Below are 20,161 nucleotides of genomic sequence, written 5' to 3' on the forward strand. Positions count from 1 at the left end.
CAAAATGAATACGCAGTTCGTGGCACAAGATAGTACAATCAATATTGTCATCTATATTTTAGTGGAAAGTGTTGACGCTTTTACAAAATTTATCGTGTATAAAAAACTGTAAAATAAAAAAAATCTTCGAAATGGATTTATGCGCTAAAAAATCCAAAAAAATCAAACCACCCGTCACGAATTTTCTATTATTGCTTCAATACAAAGTTAAGTTAACACTTCCTCGTAACTTTTTAACTAAATTTTTAAGTCGATGCTATTCTACTTTAACGACACTGCAATAACCGTTATATTCTTCTCTCGGGCCAAAAACATATACATTTCCATTGACACCAACAAGTCTGTTGGCTAAATACTCGTTTTATACGAAGTATGGTGTACGGGAGAAAATGGAATTGAGAGTTCAAAAGGCATTAAAGGATTTCTTTTACGAGTTCGTTTCGAGTTAGGAATCCAAGCAATCAGCAAAGGAAATTTCAGCTTATACCGCATCAAGCATGTTCGTTCGTCTTCTGCAGAACAAGAATTGGATTTCTTTAAGGGGTTTCCAAAAAGTGCCTCCACAGTAGAAAGGAATTTTTTGAAATGTATCCGAGACCGAGGGTTTGACAAAAAGGTGAAAACCGAATCCAAATCTGCCATCCCTTAGCCTTTAAGCTGGACAATGGATTCTTCCACGTCTTTTTGTGTAATGTCTTAAAGCTCTAGTCCGAAACCGTTCACCACACTATCCTTGGATAGTATGCGTTTTTGCTAGCGTATACAAATTCCGTGGCTGAACCTGGATTCGAACTTGGGTCCTGTGAATGAAAAGCTGAAACAGGAATCACTCAGATGCTATGGATACAGACGTTCATGCTAGTTCCATACATGCTAAACAAGTGGAAATTGACATACTAGTGTTATATACACCAAACAGAAAACATCGTTTTAAGAATTTTACATCGAAACAAAATTGATTAATCGGTGAAATTTTTATCTCGATTGACACACCTCTAAAACAGCATTTAGAAAGGCTTTGTATTGTAATGTAAGCAGTCCATAATGAATCGCGTTTATGGAGAAATTCCGAACCGGTTTTGACCATTTGGGGAGAGAACCCTGGGGAAATCCATGTGACTGTGAATGCCCTAAATTCGGCACGTTAAGATCACAGTCAGTCACTTTCGCCTTGCCTTTTCCGCTAAAAAAATAGTGACCCCTGGCATGGTGGAAGAGGTTAACGTTTATTCAGGGACTTATTACAAACGGTCCATCGGTAATTTGTATAATGAAATGTTTACCAACAATATAAAGGAGGGTTGATTCAATGTGAATGTCGAGTTTACACAATCTAGAATCTGGAGTCATGTTCGTCTGCAGTGATTCAAAACAAGTCGGCGACGAAGAAGCTCAAAACGAACTCTTTGCATCGTTTTCTACATCAGGGACAACTAGACTACAAAATATAGTGTGATATAGGTGAAGAAGATGTCCTCTAGATCTGCAGGAAGACATCTGCGTCAAGTAGACTGACTACATATCCCACGTTGGGGAACTGGGTGAATTAAATTGGGAAGTTTTATAGATATCAACGCCTTGCCCATATTTCCTTTCATTTCTGATTACTGTAACTTTTCCAATTTCTGTCCGATTAACATTGTCAAGGAAAAGGAAAAGTTATTGTTACCGTTTTCCAATGTTAAATCTGAACTCATGCCTGAACTTAGTAGGCATACGTTTACGTGTGGATATCCATTCTCTGGGCAGAAAACGATCTAAACCGTAACCCTCTTCCAAAAAAGCACTGCCTCCTTCTCAACAGTCAGCATTGTTATCATGTAATGAATTGTACCTTTGTAGTATTAAATAAATAATAATGTACAGTTCATTACTTTTATGATAAGTATTGTGTGAAGGAAACAGAATTTTTTCCGGAGATTTACCATCCTATATGGAATGATGTTCTCCTTTACTCATACTTAATTCCACACTTTGATATTATTTAAAAAAATGTATAAAACCCATACAGTATACCTCCTCCATACCAAAACATCCATAGCTTACAGCAGCAATAAACTAAATTGTGAGAAGTTTCAGAATGTACTCCTGATGGGTTCCAATGGTTGGTTTTCCTGTCAGAATAAATTAAGTGTCGGATGAACATTAACAAGTTGTACGCATGGCTTTCAGGTACTTGGGCCTGGTGGGGGTGGGTCCACCCATGCAACAGCACCCCAGTGCCGGCACGGACTTGGAGGACCCGGAGTTGGCCGAAGCGAGGGCTGTGTGTGGTGCACTTCCAGGCCTGGTGGCACAGCAGATCGAGGTGTGCATGGCACACCCAGGCACCATCCGGAGTGTCAGTGACGGCGCTCGCCGAGGAATAGAAGAATGCCAATTCCAATTCCGCAACGAGCGCTGGAACTGCACTACCAGCGTAGACGAGCAAAGTGTCTTCGGATATATTCTTGAAAGAGGTATTGATCATATCGTTTCTGAAATCTATTCTTTGACGCTTATTGCTAACAGTGGATATTACAAAAGGATTACAGGGACATTGTTTACTAAAAGTAAAGTAAAGTAAAAATGCCTTATTTTACCAGGCGAAATTACAGTTAAGAAGCCCTCTCTAACACAACCTGGGGACCAACGACTTAAGGGTGACTTCCGAACCACCACCAATGGCCGGGCAGGAGGGCTGCTTGCAAGGACAGGATCGCTCAACGGTCATCCATCCAAGCAGCAGCCACGCTCGACGTTGCTTGATACGGTTATCTCGCGATAACCGCCGTACCCGCTACACTGCGCCATTAGCACAGTACTGTAGGGAGGCAGGAGCTGGAGGCCGCCTTATACATAGATCATTTTTATTTATTTGTTTTTTTCACTTAGGACAAGAAGTTGAAGAAACCTCCCCATTGCACTTAGTCCTAAAACGAAATTTGCTATTACTTTCGGGGTGACAGGAATATTATTAGCATGCGTAAGGTTGATGGTAGAGGGCGTCTTCTGTCTAGATCCCTTGAGAAGGAATAAAGGGGTCTGTATCTCAGTCATGTCATCTTGGGAGAAGGGAAGACAGATTCCAGGTCAGAACAGATAGCGGATAGTACTCTTCCATGTTTAGGTTAGCAATAGCCTTTGACACAAAGGGAATCAACACTCCAACAGTCATCCCCCACAGTAGACTAGACCTATCGACCCTTTTACCTCGATGTTGCAGTATGTGACACCCCTGGACATCCATGGGGTTGCCCAGATGTAACTGACACATCGGTTTTTTTCTGTACGCTGTGTATGTTCAGTATGAACCAGCCATAAATGAACCTCCTGGGGAGATACCATTGTGCAGCCACTATAAGTAAGAGCAGTGGATACTTCTCTCATGCCATTTGGGAGTATAGTTGCTCAACACACACTCTTACAAGTTAGCCCAAGGTCTCCAAATATTTTTCATGACTAGATATGAATTGTATTCACAATTAATATGTAGACTGGGGCTGTTATTTTGTGTAATATGCAGAAGGGAGGGGCAATTTTACTACCACAAGTGGGAATTCCATTGCAATCGCCTCGGTTCAAGGTTACAATTTACTCAATTAATGATCTTGAAATGCTATACCCTTCATGGAGAGTCTTGCAATCTGCCAATTCGTATTTGCCCCTTAAGCTACCTAATTAAGTGGTTTGTATTTCAATTAAAATATGTTGAAGCTATACAAAATTTTCTATAATTATATCATACTGAAAGTCATCTTATTCCGGTTAAGAATTGCGAATTGCGCAGGAAGCAAGGAAACAGCGTTCATCTACGCAGTGACAAGCGCTGGTGTGGTGCATGCTGTGACTCAGGCCTGCAGCTCCGGGAATCTGACGGAATGTAGCTGTGACGCAGGCAAGCAAGGACAGGCGACCCCTGAAGGCTGGAAGTGGGGAGGCTGCAGGTAACCTATAATAATCATAAATATCTTTAATTTTGTAGGTTCTTTAACGTTACTTTCTTGTTTCACGATTTAATGTAAGCTATTTTATTTCTTTGTTTAAAATTTGTTATTGACGATGGAAGGGTTGAAAGGATAACAGGATTTCGGACATTTGCCATCGTTATAAAGGGTATGACACAACGTTTCGGTGATTGGAATCTATCCTCTTCGTCAGGTGGGAGAGGTATTAATACATACAAAAATGACGAACACAAAGAAGTAAAGAAGGGAAAGAAAAGGGTTCAAAGATAATCAAAAGTTGCTTGGAGTCTAGTCTAGACGTTGTTACTGCACAGAATGCAATCGTGTGATTGTTATCCTTCATACTTGCTATTATTTGTGCTCGGGACTTGCATCCTGTGCAATGACAACGCCTGGACTGGACTCCAAGTAGCTTTTGATTATGTTTGAACCCTTTTCTTTCCCTTTTTTACTTCTTTGTGTTCGTCATTTTTGTTACGTATTAATACCTCCCTCACCTGACGAAGACGATAGATTTCAATCCTCGAAACGTTGTGTTCTTTTATAACCAAGAACGATGGCAAATGTCCGAAATCCTGTTATCCTATTTTATTTGATTTTATTGTTATTTGACCCTCCATCTGGAATCTCCTATACTATCGGTGACGTAAAACTGTTCATGACTGCACAAGTGCGGTAATGGGTTACGGCTGACCAATACGTGTGGTTAGAATAAGGGATGGATTTTAAAAATACATATAACATTACCATTATAACACTTTACCTCGTTAATTTTATAACTTTAACCGTTAAATAATTGATAATAAAAATAAAGCCTTTTGTTTTCGGAACACCTTGAGAACACAGGTGTGTTGAATATTTCACCTAACGGTAAATTCACATGCATTCGTCAATCATAGTACTGTTTGTCCCGTTTTCGGTTAGCCAGCCGATTCGGTCTACCTCCCAGGCGTGAGACACGTAACACGCTTGAGACGTTAGAAACTGTTTTAGACGAGTTTTGAATATCTTAGGCATGTGTGCATTTTCCAGTGGATCTGTTGAAACTGTTGAACTGTACGCCTGTCTGTGGGACAAGTGCCCATACACCACCGTCCTGTGTTGTCCAGTCCGGTAGTTGTCTCTACCTCTGGTCTCATATGTGCGTAGTCACAGCTGCGTGAAGGTATACATTTGAACACAAAAATAAATTCAATCTGCAGTATGTACAGGCAGGGAAGTGTCAATATTTTTGGAAGTTGATTTACTGAAATCTCTTTTTTTGTTTTGTTTTTTTTTATAATTCTGACTGCTTTTTTTAAATTTGAATGCATTAACAAATTCATAGTTTGCTCAATTACTCCAGAGTGTCCCCCCGTTGGAGCGGGGGGGGGGTAGATGAGTCAATAATACGCCATTATCATTATCTGAGTTGAGCAGGGTTTGGATAGTGATCTCAAAGCGTAGATGCCCGAGGACAATTTAGCACAAACGTTGTTAGAATGATTGTTCCAGGTTAATCCACGATCGAAATGGATTCCTAGGCACTTAGTAGATTGTACTTTAGGCACTTAGTAGATTGTATAGGTTATTCGCTTCAATCATGACGTCAAGAATCTTAACATAATGTACAAACCGAAATTGATGAAGTTTGATCTAGTGGAGTTTGTTTTTTCCGATTCAATGTAATAAATTATCATAATTACGTTTATGCTCAAACAATGTTTAAGTTTCTTATTGAAATTCCAGATTATGTAATAATTTAATAACTATTGTTTCAGCACAATCAATATAGCCTACAGCTCTTACATGTACTCTCCAACAAAAACTGCATTTAATGTAAGAGTTAATTTTTATCAGAGGTGTTTATTCTAAAATTGCAACCATTTATTTTGTTTTATACTACAACAATTTAAACTGTATTAAATTTAGTTCAATGAGCTTTAAAAAGTTTAAAAAAAACCCGTCTTATCGTATTATTACATTGTTTAATGTAAACCTATAAAGTATTTATTATTACTAGTTTCACTTGTCTGAGTGTTTTTAATGAATTTGGGAGGAAACGATATATTATTTAACGATAACCCAAATTCCGCCCCCTAGAGGTGACCGCTCGTTCGTTGGAGAGTCATTGACTGTACTGTCCAAGAGGGGAAAGCCACTTTGTAAAAGCCCAAAATCGATCGTCTGCCGCGCTACTTGTTACAGATTTTGGAATAGGAGGATAGCGAAATGGGGATAAGAATATAAAATTATAATTTTTCCTCGAGTAATAATTTTCAGCTCGGCACGTTTTGAATAGTATTTATAATGAGATTCAGTCAATGAGAAAAGTGAAAACGACGATTTCCAATCGCATTAGGGGCGACATTCAATATTGAATCTACAGAGTGTTTAAAAACTCAACGGCTAAACATCAAGACATGTATTCCTCATATAGAGAGATGAAAAATGTTATCAGGACAGAGTCAAGAAATGTGTATTTACTAAGCAATCCCATCATGTATTTTAATAAACACGCGCTGTCATATCATGTTTGCTGTTGTAGTAACATGAGACACGATTTATAATTGTCACACAAGTAGCCTAAACATGCTGTAAATTAACTTGAAATAGGTCTAAATACCTTTATTCCACTTATGTTGATTTATTTAGTTCGTAGGGTATCAGGTAACAACCATAATGCCAGCGACGCATTATAAAATGCTGTCAGAGAAGATGCAAGTACATCACTGTAATTAAAGAGGACTGATGGGGTATCTCCATCAGGGCCACAAACAACTTTCCAAAAGTCCAGTTCGCCCAGTTTCTTTTTAAACTCCTCTCCCGTGAAGCTACTAATTTGGTCAAGTTTCGGTGTCATCACACCTCCTCTCAGGGCACAGGGATGGCAGGGAGAAAACGGAAGAATACCTTGCTAATAGTTTACATTTTCCCAGTGGGATCGTCCATCCAAATTGTAGTTGATGAACTACCTTCCTATCCGTGAACGCGTTGTGGTCTGTCAGCAGTAAGCGCTCACCGGGAATTTTTTATCGTGTGCATAACTCAATGACACAAAGAGCGGGGCCTGTCTTGAGCCAGGGGAGTTCACTATTAAACATTGCCTCCAATACATGAGTGTTCCAGTTGCAGTATCAGATGTAATGCGCACGTTGTAATACTGAAATAAAAAATTTAATAAAACTGTAAACATGCATTTTCGGGTTCGTGTTTTCAAATTTTCCCCCTTATCTCTAATGAGGAATTCATTTCTGAAACGTTGTCTCAGAGTTTTGAAAACGGCGGTATCATAAGTATAATTATTACATGTGATAATTAGTGAAACCACTTCGTGATTGATTTTTTGAGCAAAATCACAAGTAGAAACCAAGAAGGAAAACTATAAAATGGGGTACTATGTTTTTTAGTCCACACCAGACCTTGCAAAGTCTGATATACGACACATTAAACTGTAATCGTTATTAAAAGAGTTTTTATCTTCTGGGGAAGTATAAATAACCTTAGTTTTACAAGAATTGGGGTCGGGTAACTTTCTTATCTTATCTTATCTACTGATGCCTCCAGCCATCAGTGCGGAATGCGGCATCACGTAAGATATAGTGCTCATCACGTAACAGAATAAAATTCTAGAGGCTGTGATAACAAATGTCTGAGAGAGCTATACAATATTAAAATGTATAGAAACATTGTGGTTTACTATGGGATAACAAAAAAGATCCGTAACTTGATTTTAAATAAGGAATGTTTTGTTCCATTGCGTTTTAATTTTAGATCAAAACATGCCAAATCAATTGTTACAAGAACTGTAAGTGTTTGTGAATGCAAGGTTAGCTAATCTTTTAATAAGCGGGTATAGTGTAACTTATGCGTTATTTTAACTGAATTACATGCATGTTATTTACACCTTCTGAGAGCTTTTAAAGTCACGTACGACACTATGTCAAAGTAAAGTTTCACATTCCGTGACGAAACAGCCACCGGCGACTCTCCTCGGAAATTGTATTTGAAAATTGCTGAGAATGCTTTAATGTGGTTTCCCTTACCTGTGTGGTCTTTGCTATGTCCCTCCATTCAAAACCGTGTACACATTCCCCACCGAACTGTCCTTCACTCTGTAAATAAAAAAAATTATGTCCTCGGTTAGTCCTACATCTGCCGATTTTTTCCTCTTGAACCAGATATTAGTTGGAAGTAACATGTGCACGATTACTAAACATACACATGCAAATTAATAATAGACAAGTGAAGTTGAACCATTGTTATTTATTGACAGTAAAACAATGTTCTGTAACAATATTACTTTGAATAAGTACAGTGTTTGAAAGAATAGCAATAACAGGTTTATACAATGTAAAATCATGTAATACAATTTAATTTGAATACAAGAGTTATGTTTAAAATACATAACCATTTATTTTTCATAATTTTCAGTATATTTTAACCTTATAATCTAAAATACTCAGTAGCCTGTTTACAGTTTTCTGTGTAGTTAATTTTAATTAAAAAGTATATTAACAAATTGAATTTCTTAAAGAAACCCTAAGTACCTAAATTGTAAAAAGTTAAATGTAATCGCAAAACATCTATAAATTAGACATATATGAAATTTCTTCAAAACGTTACCATTAATAAAATACCTAATTTTCCGTTAAATTTTACCTAAATAAATTAATCTTTTGTTACTCTTAAACATAATTTTTTAGAACAAGGAAAAATTGTAAAATCCATAATATACCGACTGTATGTATTTACGATATCATAACTTTTTAATGGCAGTGTTACTTGTTTTAAAGTAAAGTTTGTCTTGCCGTCGCCTGATGCTGTCTTGATGAAACTTTCAGTTGGTAAACTGAATTAATATCTGATGCAAATGAGTCGGTAACAGATGCTGCATTGGATGGCTCTTGGCAATTTCAAGTTGACAGTCTAGATTGGATTTGCTGTAGTAGAAGCTTCCATTTTTACACCAAACCCAAGTTATTATTGACTTGGACAATAAAGAATAACTTTTCGCATTTAAATCAACAACACTCATTCTATAGCTTTATTCCCATTCTTTACTTTCATAAAAAATTATGTTATTTTATCACCCCGAATCCAAAAGTATTATATATTGTGGTTATTACATCTCTCTTTATGGAAAGAAAATTAGGATTATTGGTCAGTTCTTTGAAGTACATATAACACTGACTGCAAATAAAAAAGTGTATTGTGATCTTTGTTTTGTAATTATTATTTTTTTAATAATATCACAGTGTGCTTAGTGGGATGCAAGAGTTTACTATAATCTAAAAATCTAAGAACTCTTGGTAAAAATTTTTGATATTGAACAGTTATATAATTTTAAATACATATATTTATGTAACTTTGTTCCAAAAATATCACAGATTTGTCTTACACCCTATAAATTTATAGTCATATCTATAATATATCTTTTAAAAGTAGTATATAAAAATATTCAAAGAACTTCCAACGATTTGATAAAAATATGAGCATTCTCAAATTGATTGACTACATATTTACATTATCAAACTTATTCAAACCTGATAACTTATTCAGACAGATAGGCTGCTATCAGAGACAGTCAGAGATTATCATCTTTTGATATGATTTGGTCAAGTGTTGATCAGACCTGATAGATCAAAATCAAAGTTTATATATATATATATACTTTGATCAAGTGTTCATCAGACATGATTGGAGGTTCCTTCATGTATCAGTTACTATTGTCAATGTCAACACAACTGTTGTTCATGTAAAACTACAAAGAAACAATATAGTTATGTTGTATGGTGTAGTATAGTTGTCAGTCAGCACTGAATGATACTACAGTATACTGATATAGTTTTGTATGTGTTTCAGTGACAATCTTCAGTATGGAGTAAACTTTGCTCGCAAATTTGTGGATGCGCCAGAGAGGATAAAGTCCACAGGTTTGTCTGTAAAAAATAAAAAATCCTGGAGTGTGAGGGTCCGAATGAATCTTCACAATAATGAAGCAGGAAGACAGGTAAGGTTAAAACTTTATACCATTGTAACCCAATTTTGAAACACAGTAATTGAACCATAGTGGTAGTTCAATTTCAAAATGATTTTAGAGTGATTGGCCATTTATGAGTAAATTTGCTATGAGGGTTACCACTACAAATTTTCCATACCTCTCACCCAAGCCAAATTCCAGGAGCGCGCTCCTGGAATATGTTAAAATACTAATAATGTTAAGAGTGATAAGCTTTACAGCCCTCTGAGAGCATATTATTATTATTTTATTCTCTACAAGAACAGCTATAACTTAAGCGAAAATTAAACCTTTTTGAAAAACATTTCAAGAAAACCATTATTTGCTGTCTCTTTTGCCCGTAACGCAGGAGCGTGGAAGCGACAGTGGCTTACTCTATCTATCAATCCCTATGGTCATTCCGACAAATTACTATGCGTGTATCGTGTTTTACTGTCATCAGCTGTTATAGTTAAAATATCAAAACAAATAAAAACAAAACTAATTACGTGGTTCAACTATGAATATATTTTTACTTTAATGTGAGTTAAAATACACCTTGAATATTTATATTAAAGGAAGGGGGGTTTCAACCCCCAAAACCCCTCCCTGGATATGCCTATGGATATCCATAGAACATTCACATCTATGGAACATCCACCCCAAAAAGCCCTTGAATTTGTTTTATATATATATATATATATGTATTATTTTAATTTAGTTAAATAACTAAATTAACATATAGATTACATATATCATACAGATCCGGGTTCGAGTCCCGTCGGAGCAAGTACTTTTTGTGATTCAATGTTTATTGAAAAATTAAATAAGACTATTGCCATTTATACAAATTTGATTAATGTAAACAAAAGTCGTTTGACAGGTATTTAGTTTTCCAATCATATGTTAGTTTAGTTATTTAAACGCATATGTGACAGATACGGCCAAATACAATATAATTGAATCATAAAAAGTAAGGGCTCTGTGGTGTAATGGTAGCACACTCACCCGGCAAGTGGGAGATCCGGGTTCGAGTCCTGGCGGAGCAAGTACTTTTTGTGATTCAATATTTATTAAAAAAAAAAAAAAAAAATATATATATATATATAAAACAGCAATATAACTACACCACTGGTCCTAGCACTTATCCCATGGGTTCATAACACTCTTTAATAATTAACAAAAAAATGTAAATGTTTGCCTTTCTAGCGTCCTGCTCCTGCTCGTAAATTTTATATTGGTTTTCTTTGTCCTAATAATTAAACCTTGGCAGCTCTTCGCTGAAACTGCATATTTAAATGTAGTAATTATATACCGCTCACGATGAATAGTTATTAATTTTACCATGGATTAACGATGACAATGATGCAGATTTCTTCATGTCCAGGTGGTTGCGTCTCTAATGCGAATGCAGTGTCGATGCCATGGTGTCTCCGGCTCCTGCGAGCTCAAGACTTGTTGGAAAACAATGCCCTCTTTCAGTGAAGTCGGAGACACGTTGAAACGCAAATATCGACAAGCGGTTCAGGTAACTTCCTACTATATGTTCATTTTATCAAAATACTGCTGGAAGCAAGCTTTCTAAAAATTAGTGTAAGTTTTTGGAAATGTTTTGTAACCATTGTTCATCATTTTCTATAACATTTAACTACGCAATATTATATGTATAAGAGATTTATATGTATTTCAAAACATGCAAAATAAACTGAATATTCTACAAATATAATTATTTTCATCACATCAACCTTAACAGGATAACAATAATAATACTGATCTAACTGGTTTTTGGAACTCCTTAATCACTGTAGGTTTTTTTATAAACTTGTGTTGCCATATGAGATATGTGTAAAAAGTTTACATAAATTCAAAAATTCAGGAAATAAATAGAATTTTATACAAATAAAAAAATACATAATTGTAATACAAATCTAAGATGTGAAACACTTCAAAAATATTTTGTTCAGGGAGGTATTTATCGTAACCATAGAACGAGCCAAAAAATAATCCCTTTATTTAGAATGTGGTTTATAAGATTAGTAGTTTATAGCAATACTGTATCTTTTAAATTAACAAATTAAAATAGTAACATTATTTTGCTAACAATTTTCTTTTTGCAAACTGGGCAACAGTAAAAAAAACACAATACTTTGTGCAGGATATAAAAAATGTTCCGAGCTCCTAAGTTTAGTTTTTACAAATATATTTTTTAAAAGAGTGTTGAAAAACAATAAGAACATTGCAGTCCTAGTCATGTTCCAAGTACATTTTAAATATATAATAAATTAATTATGAACTATTTAACTGCATAATGCTTTTTTATAATTGTATGGATAGGATTGCCAGCTTTTTTTTATAATTTGACATCATCTTCTTTGTTGAAGTTGTTATCCTATTGGTTATTTCTAAAAATTTTCTTAATATCAATGAGTAATATAGAATTTTTCCAAATTCTTTTGTTTCCTCAAATTCTGTTCTGTTCAATGTTTGGTTTTGTAACTGTGTTCTGCTATGGCAGATATTTTCCTATCCTGAAATTTCATATACCTATGTGTTCACTAATTCGTGTAGGTACTGAACATTTCGTATCCCCCATATAGACAGAACCACAAATACATGGAATTTCATAGACTGTACCCTTTACTATCAGCCTGTGATAAAGAAGAAAAGTTTATCTTTGCTTGATAATTGTGAACACTGATTAGATAAGCTATAACCAATCACGATGCAATTCCACCTGTACAAGCTGATATGTGTTATTGGCAGTCTCAGTTTAACATTTGTTGATGGAAAATGACTCTCCACTTAAAGGTCAAAGAATTAGTTTTATATTATTCAAGAATTTAATTCTGTTAACAACGTTCTGATATGGTGTGAACAAAAATAACTTAGATGATAATCCTTTTAATGATATAATTATACCATAAACATCATTTACAGTTTATAACTCTGTTATACGGTTTCAGGTGTCTAGGGGAGTTATAACAGGATCTGTTAAAACCAAAGGAAAGAAGCGATTACGGCGCAAAAGCAAACAAAGCAGGAGATTACCAGTGGCAAAGGGAGACCTGGTGCACATTCACAAGTCACCGAACTATTGCGTGCAGGACCCGGTCAAGGGGATACCTGGTACTCAGGGACGTGAGTGCAATAAGACCTCAACTGGACCTGACTCGTGTGACCTCTTGTGCTGTGGGCGAGGTTATAACACTCAGGTACTTCACCTAATTGTTTTTATTTGTAACTACAGATTTTCCAAAAGTATCTCAACCCTCCACTTGCCAATTTGACAATTCTGTAGAGCTCATTGGGTCACCAGGAGATTGAACAGTGCAACAAAACTTTAGTACGATATGATAAGATACGAAAGGGCAAAAATAATACCCCCGTATTACAGAGACCCTGAGGATACATTGTGACTTAACACTGAAATCTAGACAACCTAGATAATCTTGAGGCCCTTAAGAAAACCCTAAGACGTCCCTAAGAGCTAAAAGTCCCACCTCAGTAGATTTTAGAAATGTCCTGTCCAGCAATCGCTCATAGTCACAAATTATGTGTACAGCAGTAAAGCTTTAGTAAGGTTTTACAATTCCCTTCAGATTCCTTCTAATATAATTCAAAAATTTGTCAATGTACTTTTTCATGGTATTGAAAACAGCAAATGTTATTTCATGAAAATGGTGACCTGTTATCCTTTCAAATCATCCATTGTCAATAATAAACTATAAACAAGGTATCTTTTTTATTCTCTTAGGACATGAAGCTTAGACATTGCATTAGTCCTAAAAGGACTTTGTGCTGCTTCCAGAGTGATAGGATATTCTGGATGGGTAAGGTAAGGGGTAGGGGCCGCTTTCTGTTAAGATCCATGAGGAAGAATTTTTGAGCATTAATCTCAGTCGTGTCTCCTTAGAAGAAGGGGAAGCCAGCTCTGAACCAGCCTCTCCAGTCAAAGCAGGCAAGGGTGGCACATCCTTATGTCTAGGCTGACAACCTTTGATACTTAGGGAGCCCCATCACCTCCAACAGTCATCTCCCGTAGAAGATTAGACCTATCAATTTACCCTTGCACCCCAGAATCTCTACATTTGCGGTTAGTGATGTGCCGCTCCTGGACATCCATAAGGTTACCCAGATCTAAGTAACACATCGGTTTTTGCTGTACCCGGTGGGTTCAACTGGAAGGTATAAACCAGCCAGAAGTGAACCCTCCCGGGGCAGAAATAATCTTTTAGTTGTTTGAAGCGTTTTGTATTCCTACATTTTGATAAATGTCAGCATCAATTTGTGTTTGAACCTAGAAAATGGTAGTTTTCATTGACCAGATTCTTAAAGAATTCTACAAAATTGTATTCTAATTTCAAATTTACTCTCAGATCAGTGCATTTTTTATTTACACTATAATATTTAGAGATGCTATTAAATTATTATCAAACTGTCCTCATGTAACCAACAACCCCAAGTCTTACTGTTCTTTCTTGAATAAAGAATGGAAACATCCGTTTTGGTACCCATGCGTTAATTATGAGTGTTGTGTGTATAGTTTTCCATATGAATGGGCCAACTTTAACTATATTCGGAATGCAGTCCGCAAAGTATACTTATTATTACTTTGTTAATTCTTATTTAATTTTAAAATATACTTTTACTTAAAAATAAATAAACTCCAAAAAGCAAGAAATTATGATTAAATTTTACTGTTTACAGTTTATTGGATGTTAACAAAATTGCTCATTCAAAAGTTATAAAAGATTGAATTTTTGGTGAAATGCTTTGTTAAAACTGTTGTAAAGACTTTTTGAATAGTATTATTTAAATTCAAATTGGGATGTAAGCCTAATTTTAGAAAACATTTCAAAAATTATGAAAACATCGGCATAGACTTACTCGTGTAGAAACGATATTAGCAAACCAAGGTCCAGACGGCGGCGGCGACCAGAAACGAGTGCGTTTACACCCCACACTCCACTTTATGTGGTAGACATGTTTGCTTACAACATCATTTTTAAACCTGAGCGATCTTAACCTGTCCCCCAGGAAGGACTGAAATCCAACTTACAAGACCCACTCATACTCTAGCTTCATAGTGCTAATATTCACATATTCATTAATGAATACAGGTGAGGAGTTTTTAATACTAAAACTTTGGTTTTAATTACATAGTTGTGATAAAACGAAGCTCCATTTTTACTGTAATACTACATTTTGCACATTGTGATGAACTTTGTATTTGGCTGTATTACGTGACAAACTATAATGGTTTTTTGGTGAATTCTACTATGAATCTGATTCTCACAGGTGGTAATATTTAGTTTTTATGAGTTAGAAACACTGTTTTCCCACTAAAGTGTAAATTTGGCTTTATACATTTTTACAATTTATTTCCACAGAAACAATTATTTAAATGAATGAATGAATATTTATTTATTTCCTCATAGATACAAAGATCTCAACATACATGCAAAAACAGGAAATGATCTCCACATGGCCATAGCCTGTGTGTGGAGATCGAGACGCGATCAGCAGCATGAATATGTACTCATCAACATAATAATTAATGTAAATCTTCGTATGGAAAAACAACATAATGACAACATGAAATGCAACTTTTGTATGCTCGTAATATAAGAAAAAACAAATACATCATAGCTACAACAAAGCAAGTGTTTGACAATAAGATGACAACCAGATAACAACCACAGAAATGATAATGTGATAATGGATGATTAATATATGATATCAAGAATATAAACTTAATTTATCCAAGATAAAAACATTATATCGGTTAATTAATATATCATATATGTAAATACATTACATATATGTTTAAAAAAGGTACTATTCTAACAAACATTGTGATGAAAGGATTATTTTGTAACCTATTATGGTTTTCTTTTTATAGTAACTTAACTAAATAAAGTACCTACAAATTCACTTCAATTCACTGCCGACTAAAGATAACATGAGTAGCACATTGGTACTCCTTTACCCAAATAAATTAAGGCATTAATCATGAAAAATAAATATGTTTGTCTAAAAAAGATGCTTTTCAAAAAAGGCCTTTTTATTTTGGTCAGTTTGGTTTATTAAAGGTTTTTATTGAATCTTTACCATTTATAACCCATCAAGCGGTTTAAAGTGGCAGAAACCAAACCTGTAGAAAAATACTGATTTTTTATTTTGCGTGAAAATGTAGTGGTGATCCAGATAACGTCCCAATCCAGACTTTATGGAACTTTGTGAGATAATAAAATACAATATCTATAGATGTAAAGGGAGCTATTTTGTGAGATATCTGTTAATATTGACTTTCTGTCCGCCAGGTAATGAAATACGTGGAGAGGTGTCATTGCAAGTTTGTATGGTGCTGCTACGTCAAGTGCAAGACCTGTGAGACCCAAATCGATCGTCATACGTGCAAATAATTCTCATGTATCGCTGTCACAAATTAGTTAAGTATTAATTTAAGATAGGATAAGATGTGTGCAATCACATGTGTTTTTACTGTCATCGACATTTGCTTGGTTATGTATCAGATCAACGTTGCGCCTGCAGTAGGTTTAGAAGAAACTTAGTGTATCGGTGTTCCCCACCACATCAGCCGTTCTACCTCTTGTCTTGTCTCTTTTCCTCTACTTTGTCATTTTCGAGTCGTTTGCCTCCTTCTAATTGTGCACAAAACTTTGTTTTAAAACTGTCTTTCCACAAATTAGTCTGTAATTAATTAATTGGAGTGTGTACGAAACTCAAATGGTTTTCCCGTATTTGGAAATTTCAATTAATTTGTAACCTCACGCTTTTTGCAATTTTTAAGGCCCTCAAACTTTTAAGACTGTACTTATGGCTGTAGTCTATTCATAATTTTTAGATTAAGCTAAATCTGTATATAAAATAAATTCAGAAATGTTTTAAATGGAAAAGGTTTCTTCAGCTGTACAGCCTTAGTACTGTGAGCGGTATTACCTGGAAAGCGGTTGCGAGGTTTCAGGCCATTGATGCTGTTGTTTATTTATTTGTATTGGTATAATTTATTATTACTTTATAAATAGTGGTCAGTAATCTGATCTGTTACGTAAAATACTCAACAATTATGGTGATTGGGCGTAAATATGAAATATGGAAAATTCAAAGAAAGTTTACTTGTTGTTGCTGCTTAGTAGAAATCTGAATAAACAGACTAGCGATGTAACATTATTACCAGATAGTGGGGGACCTGCTATAAAGTTTTGTCTCAACCAAAATGTAAAAATTCATCATCAGGTTAAGCAAACAAATTCACCGCTGGAAAAGTTAAAAAAACACATAGGAGTATTCTACATGATGCAACTGGCTGTTGCCATCCCGGCATTTATTTTGGGTTAAGGCATCCAAAATAAATGTGTGTTTCGGCCCTGTACAAAAATGGGTAGTCCAAAATTTCAGCTGAGTATATAATATCTAAAATGTAAAAGCATCAAATTTATAAAATTATTTTAAATATATCTTTTAATGTTTATTTTCAATAGTCAATTATGTAATATAATACATATGAAATGGTACCTTAGTGATAACAGAAATCCTGATAAACTAATATTTAAAAACTGTTATTCTCTTAAACTTATAATTTGATTTTATCTTTTACACTGCTTGGTAAAAGAAAAATCTGACAAGACAGACTTGGTAGGTAACAGGATTTTTACCATTGTTCAGTAATACTACATTTCGAGATCATCAATCTGACCTTTTTTTCCTGTTGGATAACTAATCTAACACTCTAACAACAATCTAGGTTAAAATAAAGAAATCATATAGAAGTGCTGTGCGACATGTAAGTCAGAAATCATGACAAACATGTGTTTCAACTTCGCGCACACTATCTCCAAGACATGAACTTAATAAAACAAACATTAATTGTTAAAACTAAACTAATGAATACAGGTCACAATAGGTCTGTAAGCAAAATCCAAGCGCTGATATGGCTAACTGTATCACTGAACAATGGCAAATGTCAGAGAAAATCCTTTTACCTTCACGATCTTTCCGTAGTTAAAAACAAACATAAAACAAAATATGGTTTTTAAAAATTTATAAACGTATTTTTGATCAATACGTAAAACATACAAATCACAGAAAAGCGACAAATTCTTTTCAGGACACGTAGTTTGTAATGTACACCAGAAAGCGTAAATTTGTGTATTAAAACTATATATGTCTCTGTTGTGAAATTTTGTAACTGTAGATGTTTTAAATGTTGCAAAAGTTGAGTTTTTCTTATAACTACATCATATTTTGGCACACACTTATGCTAAGATCAACATGTTGCATTACTGACGATGAAACAAGGACTCACTTTAGTGAGAATAAGACATACTGTAGCCACTCCGTTTCAAATTTGGATCAGCAAACGAATTTTCGCTGTCCATTCACGACAGCAAATATTACTACTATTACAACAAATTATCTTACAACATCAAATGTATACTGAGGTTAAATGTACACTATTTTATTTATGTCATTATACTAACATTTAGTTGACTTATGTGACAAAGCCTATTGTAACATATGTTATTTAACAGCAATAAAGAATTTGAATTGAATTGAATACTCAAGTTGTCAAAGAGTTTAACATCATACATATTCAGCTCATATCACAAATCAGCTGTCACATTTACATGTATGTTTTCATTCATTACCGAAATTTACTTGAGGAAGTTTCTTGCAGAAACAATGGAAATGTCACGTATTGCATAATATTGTCATTACGAGAGATAAGGAGGTTTCCTTTTTTTTATTGTTATTCGATATCTAAATCTGTGCTGAGCTGATAATGAGAGAAAGAGAGACTGACAAATTTGAAAAAATTTATCGCATACAAGTAAAATTATTTGTTTGCAAAATACAATTTAAAAAAGCCCACTCATAAATCAAATACAATTATAATCTGTAATAATTACTATTGTAATCTACTTCAGCCATACTGAACATAACTCTAAGCACTAATTTACTGTATTTTTAGTTTTATTATGTACAAAGCGAAAGTGTGTATAATGGGTAAATGAATTTAACTGTAATTTAAATATTTATTTTTACAGGAGGCAAATGAAACAGTAGTTGTAGAAAAGTTTTATTTTACTGTAATTTCACCCTGTGTGAACTCTTTTGTAATTATATTATTGTAACCCTGTACGTCAATAACATGTAAAATTGTACAAGTTCCTTCTACTACTAAGGACATTATTTCTAGATTTAATGCATTTTAATTATTATATTATTAAGAACAGTATTTAAAATTTATAAAATAGATTTTAAAGTGTATCAATTTGTGATTCATATAGTTTTAAACGATGTTTTCTTCTTAAACATTCTGTAAAAATAATAAATTGATCTTTTGATACATGGTGTTTATTTTATATTTTCAACTTTTTATTCCTGACTGTCACTTAAGTCACCAAGTGTGTTTTGTCATATCTCTACAAACCTTATAGTGTTGAAAATACTGTTAAAGTACTCTATAAATAGAGTAATTCACCACTCTGGCAATGAATTTGGTTTTTTAATCAACAACACGGTCTTCAAACTTTTCAAAAGTAAACATATGAGTTCCAGAAGAACTAAAAGTTGAATTTGTGCACACTTTTAAGTGATAGACCAAAGACAGTTTCAATTATTTTAAATCTAAAACTAATCTCGGGGACTGAGTTAAATAATGAAAAACACGGGTAAAAGATGATTTTGCACAAAAATCTATAAACTTAAGTTATATAGTGTCTTAAAGCCTTGTATTATTTTTTAATATGAACAAAGTATAACGGTTTTAATAAATACATTTTAAAATACTTCATGATCTTTTAAAGTAGTTGTAGTTAAATATATCTGAAACGTAGGTTTTAATTAGTATTGGCGTACTTAAACAGTAAACATTGTTCAATAATAAAAAATGAAAAAAAAATGGAACAGTGGCAAGGTGAGGTGGACTACTATTTCACCCAATTCCTGCGTGGACATGGATACCTCAAGGCTCACCTGTTTCGTATGGGCAAAACCGGACTGCATCTATTGGCCAGGCATTGCCGACAACGCAGAACACACTTTCTTCACTGCTCGCTTTTTGAAAGGCCTGCCACAAGGCAATACGCACTGTTGGTGGTGTGTCTGCTAAGTGATGATAGAAGATCAGGAACACAACCTGTTTGTCGCACTTTGTCCAGGACATTCTCCACATAGAGAAGGCTGATCTGGATCGTCACTTGGTCTA

The 20,161-nt window shown here is 34.6% G+C and overlaps 1 protein-coding gene across 1 annotated transcript in view; it reads left to right on the top strand.

The window, feature by feature from the left end:
• LOC124369994 (protein Wnt-16-like) overlaps positions 1-19,300 on the top strand; it is a 167,093-nt gene extending 147,793 nt beyond the window's left edge. The window contains exons 2-7 of the mRNA XM_046828254.1: positions 2,173-2,459; positions 3,770-3,926; positions 9,792-9,939; positions 11,315-11,455; positions 12,891-13,139; positions 16,251-19,300. Coding sequence (XP_046684210.1) covers positions 2,173-2,459; positions 3,770-3,926; positions 9,792-9,939; positions 11,315-11,455; positions 12,891-13,139; positions 16,251-16,352 — 1,084 coding nt within the window. The 3' untranslated portion in view covers positions 16,353-19,300. The remainder of the gene's footprint in view (positions 1-2,172; positions 2,460-3,769; positions 3,927-9,791; positions 9,940-11,314; positions 11,456-12,890; positions 13,140-16,250) is intronic.
• The last annotated feature ends 861 nt before the right edge of the window (positions 19,301-20,161 follow it).

The sequence above is a fragment of the Homalodisca vitripennis genome, chromosome X, assembly GCF_021130785.1.
Source record: "Homalodisca vitripennis isolate AUS2020 chromosome X, UT_GWSS_2.1, whole genome shotgun sequence".
NCBI classification, from domain to species: Eukaryota; Metazoa; Arthropoda; class Insecta; order Hemiptera; family Cicadellidae; genus Homalodisca; species Homalodisca vitripennis.